General features: G+C 37.1%; 1 protein-coding gene across 2 annotated transcripts; it reads right to left on the bottom strand.

Moving 5' to 3' along the window:
- Positions 1-2,975: 2,975 nt before the first annotated feature.
- ESM1 (endothelial cell specific molecule 1) lies at positions 2,976-10,946 on the bottom strand. 2 transcript variants are annotated; one of them, XM_070935888.1, is made up of 3 exons: positions 10,646-10,946; positions 4,891-5,046; positions 2,976-3,076 (listed from the first exon to the last, which is right to left on the bottom strand). In XM_070935888.1, the coding sequence occupies exons 1-3, from the start codon at positions 10,944-10,946 to the stop codon at positions 2,976-2,978; spliced, it is 558 nt and encodes a 185-aa protein (XP_070791989.1). The 2 variants fall into 2 exon arrangements, with proteins under 2 accessions (XP_070791989.1, XP_070791990.1); XM_070935889.1 differs by lacking the exon at positions 4,891-5,046.
- Positions 10,947-11,853: the final 907 nt, after the last annotated feature.

The raw sequence follows: 11,853 nt of genomic DNA, 5'->3' as shown, positions 1-11,853 counted from the left end.
TGCCTTGCTTCTGCGCATGTGCAGATCACTTCTGATGACAGCAGGGACAGTGGGCGGAGCCTCCCGCCAGTTTTACTACCGGTTCTATAGAACCAGTCCAAACCGGGGGCTACCCATCACTGATGCAGATGCTTCCACAATCCAATTGTTAATTCGCACCTTTCAGTTTCATATCAGACATGGGCTGAGTTCAAAGAACAGACTGTGCTATGGTTTGATTAACAAAGATTGTTTTGGTTAATCATAATTAGCTGGACTTCTATATCATATTAAGCCATAGGTCATGATTACAAAACACAGTGACTGAATTCATACCTCATGTTATGCCAAATGGATGAATCTAGCCATGTTCTCTCTTTGTCTCTTTGTCTCTTTCTCTCTCTCCCTCCCTCCCTTAGTAACATTCCTAGTGTAAAGTGGAAAATAACTTCATAGAACCGGTAACTATACTTAGAAGTTTATTTTAGTGTGTATGTTTTGACCTGTACTCAATTCAAGAGAGTTTTCAGAAATTTAAATATGCCATAAACAAAGCTTCTAAAATTGTTGAGTAGATATAACAATTTGCCTCAGCCTTTCCCAATCTACCACCCAAACAGGATGGCAATTTGGGACAATTTTCATCCTGTTTGGTTAAATCCTTTCAAAATAATGAAATTGCCTGTGATGTGAGATTGAAAAGGAGCTCAAATGAGAGAAGGACGAAAAATACAAAACAAAAAAAAGGGGAATTAGGCCCACATGTACAGTATATGAAAGTGCTTTCTCCGGCTTCAGAAAGACTGATTTTTCAATTGCAATATTTTTCCAACAAATATCTATTGTCAAGGACATGTGCTAGCAATGATATAGAATTGACAACAGTGTGCTTTTCAAAGTTGACCCAAGAAACATACAAGTCTAGAGACTACACTGTTCATAAATTTGAAGGGGCTGGATTAAAACTAACTGCTGGAATCAAGAAATAAATTATGTAAATCTAAGCTTTCAAGTCTGTGGAATGAGAAAAGAAAAAAAAGAAGCAGCAAGATCACAATACATGAAAGTATGAATGACTGCTGTTGTGAAAATGGTCCAAGCTCATCCCACACTATACAGAAGACACTCCAAAAGCCAGCCAGTATTTGACTTTAAGGCTTTGCCTGCTGGACAGAGGATATGAGGACAAAAAGGAGAATATGTCCTCCTTTGGCTGGATGCCAGATAGCCCCACCTGAACTCTATATTTGCCTTTGGTGCAAAAATATCGGAATGAAGGAGCGCATTTGCATACCTAAGATTAAACTGTATGTATGTTGAATTAAATTAATTTAAATGAATTAAACTAAACCTGGACAGAACTCAGACTGTGAAAGCAATAGGCTTTATCCATTTTATTAGGGATTAATTACATTAACAGTAACAAGTATAGAAATACAATCTTATATTGTAATAACAGTTAGTTAGTTACACAGCTTTGAAGGATTCATCGTATTTGGCAAAGCAAACAACGAAAGAGTTATACTCATGTAAATATTCACAACACTATTTAAATAAACTCTTTCATCCTGCCCACCAAACTACATAAGCAACTTTCTCCTTTTTATGCAACTCAGAATTCCTGAAGGAGCCTCAAATCTTATTTGCCTTCAAATGATCCATTAACATAGAGAGCAAGTGTTTGCACGTCTGTAATGTTGATTGTATTGGCACTCATATTGTGAGCTGCAATCTTCAGATACACAGTTCAGCTTTACGTTTCAAGCCAGCACAATTCAAGCCAGACTAAGTTTTGATTGACCACAAAAGGGAATAATGAATTTAATCCCAATAAACACATTATGAGACACAGAGCTTTCACAATTTAATTTTCACAAATATGTTACCCATAAGGAAAGTAATTGTTAAGACCAGTCTTCCATAAAGCTTTTACCATCTTCTTGATTTCAACAGAAAAAAACTAATCTTTGAAGCTTGCAATCAGAGTTGGTATTCAGCCAGTTCAGACCGGTTCAGGTGAATCAGTAGCAGAATTTTGAGTAGTTCAGAGAACCAGCAAATACCACCTCTGGCTGGCCCTGCCCTCCATCCCCTGCTGTTCCCTGTCCAATATTCCCTTGTTTTTTAGCTCAGCTGATTCGCATAGCAGAGCGGATTGTCACGCCTCAGCTGAGCTAAACAACAGCTCTGACACCGAGGGCAGTCTTTGAGTGCTGCACATGCGTGCAAAGCACGCGTTAAGCAAAGCACGCTCTCACAGAACTGGTAGGAAAAGATTTGGAATCCCACCACTGCTTGCAATGCTAAATTAGTAACCCAGAGATGAAGGGGAGACCTATCTATATCTGAGTCAGAAGAACTGAATGTGGGTAAAGCTAATTGGTAACAGTAAAAAGGTTGTTTAGTCTATGTTTTAGCTCTGAATAAGATTGTGGCCATAAATTAAAATCTCTGAATGCTTAATAGAAAAGGAAATCCTACTGTATTCATTGGACCTGCTGGCAAATATATATAGGATTCAGAATTAAGGCTGGTGCCATATTCAACAGCTATTGCCTGTATTATTGTTACTCTATTGCTGGAATTAGGATTTCAGTCTAGACAATACATATACTAATTTTTATCCCCCATACATTTTCAGTTCATTGATGAATAAATATTTTGTGCAGGACATATAGAATTGAGAATGTTAAAAAATAAGATATATATGTTTTTCAATATATATACGTAAGCTCCAGCAATATGCAAGTTCCAACTATATTTTACATTCAAGGATTCATGATACATTTAGTATTCAGAAGATATTCTAAAAATCATGTACACTGTACACAGTTTCTTACTGAAATTCAATCTTTTCCCAAAGATGCACAAACCGGATCTTTTTTTAAAAAAATTACCATTTCCTCTGCAAGAGATCTACTGTTTTAAAGTGGTTTGTGGAACATTCACTATTAGAAGAAAGCATGGGTTAGAAATCTAACCCACATAGGCTAATATCAGCGAGGATTTAGCCATTTCATGATTGGAGAGTGAATGTCTTTTTCCTTCACAAAATCCTCTTCTACGGAATTACCATCGCCAGATCCCATGTCATTCTCTGAAAGTTTAAATGAGAAAAAAGGGGAATTAGTTTTTTTTTTAAATCAAAATGCGAATTTTTAACTAACTTTTTGTCTGAATCAAGAACTTTAAATATTATGTCCATCCGCAACACATTATGATGTTCTTTCATGCTGGCCACATGATGAGTGTCTCTCGGACAATACCGACTCCCTAGGCCAGTGATGGTGAACCTTTTTGGCACCGAGTGCCGAAAAAGGAGTGCATGCGCACACATGCGGCACCAAGTGCCAAAAAGGGAGCACACACACGAGCGCACTCATCAGGGCTGCAACCAGGAAGAAGAGCTGCCCAGGAGACATGCACACACCGAATAAGGTACTTCCAGTTTATGGCACTGCCACATGCACAAAGGCCAGATGATCGTTGAATGTGCATGTGCGCCAGAAACCAGGAAGAGGAATGGGTGACGCCGCACGTGCCAGGCAACATGGCTCCGCATGCCACTTTGGGCACGCGTGCCATAGGTTCACCATCACAGCCCTCGGCTGAGAATCAGAGATGAGCACCATCCCCCTGAATGGTCTCAACTGGAGAGAGAAACTTTTAAACCAGTGGCCCCCAACCTTTTGGGCGCTAGGGACTGGTTTCATGGGGAAAGGGTTTTCTGCGGACTGGAAGGGGCATGGCTTTGCATATTGCCTGCATCCCGCGAATGAGGCTTCACTTATTTGTGTGGCCTGATTGCTGGCAACATTCGGTGTATAAGACACACCGCAATTTTCACCCACTTTTAGGGGGGGAGTGCGTCTTATACTCCGAAAAGTACAGTAATTAAGATAATCAAACATTTTTAATTGATTATGTGCCATCAAGTCATTGTTGACTTTTAAGTGTTTGTATCGATATGGTTATCTTGGTGAAAATATAGATCTGGTTTACTTATGCCTCCTCCTCCCACAGAGTATGAATTGATGCCTTTGCCAGTGTCAGTAAACTGACCATTTGCCTCCATCATCTTCCTAAATCACTGCCTCCATCATCTTCCATGATCATTTGCCTCCATCATCTTCCTAAATCACTGCTGCCAATTTAGATTTAGCAGGGCAAATGTGAGAGCCTTAACATCTTGGGTGACCCTGCTGGGAATATATACTTTTGGCATATGGTCCAGCATTCTTCGCTCATCCTCCTAGGAATATGCTGCTGCCATAATGGGGCAGCACAGCAGGAGTTGGGAGGTCAGGGGAATAATCAGGGAAGTAGTAATCATTCTTTGATTACAACAACAGTATTACTAAAGCACTATGCCTCATGCCTATTTAGTTTCAACAGTCTTCTCTGTGTGCATTTATTGAATTCTGAGCCAATAAATAATTATCGGGGTCAAATGTTTCTTGAAACAAAGCATCAGGGGATTGTCATCTACCAGGATAACAATGGGGTATGTATAATACGACTGTGATACACAACTCAATTAATTCAATACAATTTGCAAATGAGAATACCCTTGGCATGAACAAATCTTCAAATGCTTTATACCAGGGGTGTCAAACTCAATTTCATTGAGGGCCGCATCAGGGCTGTGGTTGACCTCGGTGGGGTGGTGGGGCAACTGGGTGGGTATGGCCAACTGGGTGGGGGTGGGTATAGCCAACTGGGATGTTTCCTCTTTGCATTGGGTAGACTGGGCCATAGCTACGTTGGCCTGATCTTTCCTCTTTGTATTGGGAAAACCAGGAGGGTCCCGCACACCGGATCTGACCACATCGTGGGCCATATCCGGCCCATGGGCCTTGAGTTTAACACCCCTGCTTTATACCCTTAAGAAATATATGCAATTAGGTTTACCTGCAGGTGGCAGTAATTTCCGTTGGTGGGGAGGTTTTGATGCAGCCAATTGGAAAAAAGAAAACTTTACACACTTCCCAGTTACTCTGTCACATATGCCAGATGGACAGCTGCAGGTTCTTAAACAATCCAACCCATAAGTACCATAAGGACACTCTGCAAGATAAAATATTAGAAAACAATAGACACATTACTATGCTTTAAACTTTCGCTATATTGCAGAAGGTTCTGTTCTATGTCAGCATTTTGCAAGTCACTATGAGTCTAAAAGATTCAGCAGCATGCAAATTTGATAATTAAACAATTAAGTAGAATGTTATGAGTGCAACTCTAAATATAGTTGCCTCTGCTCTCTTTACTGAATAGGCATGTATACCATGGAATTAAATCACAGAGAGTATGGCATTTCCTTTAAGAAATATACAGAAGATTCACAATTCCAAACATACACAATTTTTACAAAGTAATCCATTATTTCACAATTATTTTTATTTTCAGTTTATTTAGTAAACCTCACTAGATTCAACAGTGTTCATTCTTGGATAGTATAAAATGTCACCTCTTCATTTAAGATCTCTTTCCCTCAAAAGAGTTTTTTGTCAGAAATACAGGATTGCAATTCCTGGAACTCCTAGGGACCAATTTTCCTAGGAATTATGAGAGTTGTGTTCCAACACAAGTGGAGAATGCCAAATGAGGAAGGCTTGTCTAAGGTTTTCATCATATAATAACATGAAAATTCATTATAGCAGTACTCATATATTTATCTTCCTACATTTCCAAGATTGCAAATAAATTATCTTTGTTCCTTGAAAAATTCTATGAATATATTCTGTTCAACTGTATATATTTTTTTCACATCCAAGTGGTTAATCCCAGATTTCAGCCTTTTAAAATACAAATTTGGGAGGAGTGGATAAAGTTGGCTAGGTATAAAAATTGCTCACATCAATCAGTACAAAGACTAGTGCTATTACCCACAATATTTGTCTATATTTTCTTTTCATTTGAAGGTTTGTTTGCACAGAGTGATGGTAGAACAATCCCACTCGACCTGAGACTGTATTAATATTGAAATAGCAGGGAAAAATAAATGAAGCTTGAGACAATAAACATATTCCTTGTTTTCATATGACATGTTCATGTGCAAATGCATATCATCTTCAAAAAAGATACATCCTTTCCTACAATGAGCTGGAAGGGGTTGGGTGTCATTTAATCCAATTTTTCCATGATGCCAAAATCTGTGGCTATAGCAATCTTTCCTCATCTCTAAGCAGCCACTTGCTTAAAACCCCTACAAGGAAGTATATCTGTCACCTTTGAGGGGGGAAAAAGACAGCTTTTTTCATGGGTTTAAACTGTTGATACACCAAGGTAGTTTCCATAATGTTTAGCTAACACAAAAATAAGGGGCAATGACAAAGGGACATCTGTGTCATGACACACATTAAAAAGGAAAAGAGGTTCATGGTTGCCATCTTAACATTCTCTCCTCTCCCACACAGGTCCAATGGACGCCTATGCTATTCATTTAAATATTTAAAGGAAAAAGTATTGCAATATTTACGAGAGCAATTTTTTAATAAAAAAAATCAGCTGAATGTAAATATGATTCAGACTGAGGGAGTTCGGAAAGTCTTGATAAATTATTATTTATCTAATGTATTATTATGGTCCTTGACGAACTAATTTAGCTACATTTGACTATGCTGCATTTCGACTTTGGAATGTAAGAAAGACAGAACTTTTTGCTCCACCTCAGGATCCAAAACGTATGTATTACAAAAATGTCTGTCATCCCCATTTAGTTGATTCTAGAAGTTCGATATGGCCTTCTGGAACTTCACCTTTTCTTCTAACAGATTATCCTTATTGTAGGAGTGTGAGGGGTTTTTTTTCCTCCTCAAGGCTAGAGAGCATGCCTAAAAAGCAATGATTAACCATGGCCTTTCCTTCTTACCTACAATGGTTATCTTGAATGCAGAAATAAAGACAGCCACTGGTCGATAGCAATTGATTTATTTTCTGTGTCTCTTTGCTCCCATCTAGTGGTCATGTGGCTTTTTGCAGCTCAAACCTGACAATCCTATTGTTACTACTAGCCATGGTTTTGTTGATTTTGTTCTAGTAAAATTAAGTTATCCTTAATTGAGACTTTGCTCAATACCGGATCTTGTAAAAACAGTTATTTGATTTTATCTCTTTTATTCATTAAACATGAAACTCAGTCAACTGATCATTTAAAAATATGTCACAAATACCATTGACTGGTGCTAATGGTTGATACGGGTTGCTGCCAGCGTCCTAGGTATCAACCAAGTACATCATCATCATCATCATCATCATCATCATCATCATCATCATCATTAATTATTATTATCCTTCAGAAATCATGGGTGCTCCATCACTGGAAGTTTTTAAGAAAAAACTAGACAGCCATTTATCTAAAATAGTATAAGTTATCCTGCTTGAGCAAAGGGCTGGACCTCCAAAGTCCCTTTCAGTTCTATGTTATTCTAATATTCTAACTACTTTTAACAGCCTTGTGAGAGATTTAGGCTGGCTCTCAAAAGCATTCTTCTTGCATTGAGATTTGAATCAACATCTAAAATTGACATTTGAATCTAGATGGATCAAAAGTTTAATGGCTGCAACATGTATGGGCCTTTTCCAACATGCAAATTATTTAAACTAAACAATTCAATATAGTTGTAGGAAAGTGTTAATTGCTTTAGTACACAGCAGTACATAACATATTAACCAACTTTTAGGTACTAATATAAGCAGGAAAGCAAGATATACTATCATCGTCAACGTTGGTATTTTGAAGTTGGAAACTTGTAAAAAAAATATACAAAACATGTTATACTTTAAAGCAGGTTTATATGTGTATCTGTTTACAATGCAAGCTTACATCTTATATAACCAAAAATGATTATTTGAATAACAGAAATCTTTTTTTTCCCCTTTGTTACTAATAGAAGAAGGATATATGGAGAAAGCCCCATTTTGCAAGAGTTAATAACCTATTTACAGGTTATGTAAATAAATTATTTAGTTAAGACCGAACTGGATTTATCAATTTAGACAGTAGATAGAAAATTATATTCTGTCAGAGGAAAGGGGAGAGAGAAAGAATGTTCAGAATGTTTATTTTGGATAAGAGAAGCATCTCATTCTCTTATTTCCTATTGGCACTGATCTGATAGTTACATAAATTGTTCTTAACTGTCAAGAAAATATCTGTAAAGGCATTCAAATGACTACAGTATATTTTGGAAGACTTCAGAACCTGGCAACTGAAGGATCCTTATTATCTCTCAGAGTATTTTAAAAGAGAAGGGGAATTTATCAACATTATTAATCCCCTAGTGGGAGTTTAAAATTTTCTTGGTAGCCTTGTTTACTTATTGAACAACAAAATGTGGGTTCAGAGATTGCTGTTCAGAGTTAGAAGCCCCTGAGATTTATTTTATCCATGTGCTTTTCCAGTTTTTATTTCGAATTCTGTATCCACTGGGCACCCGCCATGCTCTATCTTTATTTAGTTTGCTTTTGTAAGAAGGGGATACCCCTTCTCTCTGCATGTTTGTCTTTCTTTCTTTCTTTCTTTCTTTCTTTCTTTCTTTCTTTCTTTCTTTCTTTCTTTCTTTCTTTTTTCTTTCTTTCTTCCTTCTTTCCTTCCTTTTTTCTTTCTTTCCCAAGTTAAAATAGACCAGCAATCTAAGATGTTTCTTGGGTGACATACCACAAATGCTTTGAACACTTTTTTTAAAAAGTTCTCAAAGTTCTCAAAATAGATTGATAATCAAACTAATTACTGAAGAAAATAATTCTCCAATAATTGTGTTTGGACATTAATGTTAAAAGTCGGCAGATACTTACCTGGGAGTAAACTGCATTGAATGCAGTAGGACACACTCCAAATGAACATCAGAAAAAGTAAGTTGTATTGCTATTTGTAAATAAATGATGTTACTGAAGTTATATCTGGAATAATTTGAAACTATTTATTTTGTCAGAATATTTAGCTTATCTTCTCCTTTCTTAAAAACCACAAAAATCACTTCACTCACAGTACACCACTCCAACATCTAAATATGTAATATATTCACTCAAGAAGCCTGTTTGCAAAAAAAGTGTTTTCTATAAAACGACCAAGAAGTTTACTTAAGAAGTAATAATTGCAAATTTGAAAGAAAATTGAACACAGTCACCTAGAAGATATTCTCCAACAAATGTTTGCAAGATTATAGCCTCAGCTAATCCAAAAGAGGCTATATTCACTTTATTTATTTATTTATTTATTTATTTGCACGTATTTACCAGTCTAACAGATTCCTATAGCTGTATAGACACTTTAATTTATACTAACAAAAAAAAAAATGACCAGATTCCTTCTGACTTCTGTACAGGCATTTTTTGCCAGTTTGTTAGCCTTGCTCCAAATTAACTGGACCATTTCAATCTCACTGAAACTCAGCAGAAACTTCTTAATCAGCTAAAGTCCCATATATCTGGACCTACACTTTTCTTTTAAAGTGTTCAAAGCATTTGTGGTACGTCACCAAAAAAACCCCTTAGATTGCTGGTCTATTTTAACTTGGAAAAGAAAGAAAGAAAGAAAGAAAGAAAGAAAGAAAGAAAGAAAGAAAGAAAGAAAGAAAGAAAGAAAGAAAGAAAGAAAGAAAGAAGAAAAGGACTGCATACAAAATTACTTCAGTAGAAAGAAGAAAGTACAGAGTTGTCTATATAGCATACTTGTATACAATGTGCAGCAGGCCTTTTTTTTTAACATGGGCAGCATTTTTAAAAATGGAATCCTCCTTCTGCAGCCTAAAGTAGTCCACTCTAGAATTCTACTTCTGCTTTTTACATAATATATAGGTGAAAGATTTAGACCAGGGGTTTCCAACCTTGGCAACTTAGCAACCTTGGCAAAGCTGGCTGGGGAATTCTGGAAGTTGAAGTCCCCCAGGCTTAAAGTTGCCAACATTGAAGACCCCTGATTTAGACGATCTGAAGAGAAACCAGAGTATATCACCATATCTATGCTTTCCTTCTAAAGCTTATATCCATGTTATTAAATGCAGGTGTTATTCTCTTGATTGCAGCACATATAAAATATACATTATATATCTCTGGGAAAGAATATTGACCTAAGCACTTTTGAAATACTTTTATAAATCTCTCAGATAATATTTGCATATTGTTTCCCTACAGATAATAGAGTGCCAATAGAATTAAGATTAAATGCTCAACTTCTTGGGTACTTTAGGCAATTCTTTTCCAGTCTGATAAGAAGAGAAACTCTGAACCATTTTACAGCCTCTGGTAAAATGAAGATACCTTTGCTAGGTATATGAATAGCATCAATAACTATCTTTTTCAATTACGGGTTAATTATCCTACTTCAAAATATTATATATACATATATATATATATATATATATATATATATATATATATATATATATATATACATACATACATACATACATACATACATACATACATACATATATTCTTACTTTTTCGTAGGTTTTATGCGTGTTTTTCTTTTAGCCAGGTTTTTCCTACATAACCAAGATTTTTCTTGGTAACCAAGAAAAACCTGGCTAAAAGAAAAACATATATATATGTTTATATATATATATTGGAGCAATAGATATATATTGGAATAATTTTCAACAGCTATACATTGACCATTAATTGTCATGATCAATAATGTTATCCAATGACCATTCTTTACCTTTGCAGATACCAAACTCATCTCCAAAATCATCTTCTTCAGAAAAAAATTGGCACTTCAGTCCGGGCCCACATTTAACACCATCCATTCCTGCAACTGTCCGGTAGCAAGTTTCTCCCAGAGCTGCAGCACACACCCTACAACAGCCACAGTCATCCAATACAGTCCGCTTACAATGCTGCGGATTTTTACATTCACTGCTGTCGCAGGACTCCGGACAATCTACTGCATACTTGGCGCTCCAGGTAGCTCTGACATTCATGGGTACCAGAAGTAGAGTGAGCACCAGAAAACCGGTCATGGCTCCTGGTGTGATGAAAGCCCAATTCCACTGTCCGCAATGACAGGTTGCAAAAGTTCAGTCAGATGTCTTCTGTTCAGGGATGCAGGAGTGAAGAACCCAATGTGGAAGTTCTGAAGATCAGCTTACAAATTTTGGAGCTTTATACAGCCTCTTGCCCACAAGGCCTGCCGTCGTCAGTTTCCTCAATCTGTCCTCTTGCCAGCCTCCCTTGTTTTACTTTGCGAAATCCAGGATGAAGTTTGGATTAGCACGCTGCTACCATCCAGGAATTGAAAAGCCTGAGCTGATGTAATCTGTTATGTTTAGTTGGCTTGTTTTCCAGTGAGGACTGAAATTCTCTCACATCCGTCTCAAGTGCTCAAGGATGTCTGCCAGAAAAGTGCACAGGAGTAAAAGGGGGTGGGGAAAGAGCGAGTAGGTTACATACCTTCTCTCAGGACAAGTGTTGTTCTCACATTGGCTCTGTATCTCTGCAAATCTTTACAAACATTTTGCACGAAAGGAACACCAAGCGTCAGGAAGAGAGATCATATATCTTACTGTGTAGCTTCTGTCTCTATCCTTTTTCTCAATTGCAGCAGTAGACAATAGATAGTTACTTTAAAGTAGTCCTACCTCAACCTGGTGCCTCCAGATGTGTTGAAATCCCATAATCCCTAAACCAGCTAACAAGAGCAGCAGGATAGAGAAAACTGCTTTAAAGTCTGGCAACACTACTTCAAAAGCCAGAGAAAAGTATTCCTTGAAACAAAAAAGAATGACCCTGTCAATATTTAGATAGGTAGATTGCATTCAAAGACCAATGCCAAAGACAACAAAGAGAGGAGAGATGTCAGGGACCTGTGGTTTCATCTTTCCATACCTCAGATAGTTATCATTTTAGCATCTTTTAGATGATTAGCAC

The sequence above is a fragment of the Pituophis catenifer genome, unplaced genomic scaffold (genome assembly GCF_029215685.1).
Source record: "Pituophis catenifer annectens isolate HBS135680 unplaced genomic scaffold, rPitCat1.0.hap2 SCAF_2, whole genome shotgun sequence".
NCBI classification, from domain to species: Eukaryota; Metazoa; Chordata; class Lepidosauria; order Squamata; family Colubridae; genus Pituophis; species Pituophis catenifer.
This window is presented reverse-complemented; position numbering and strand designations above follow the sequence as displayed.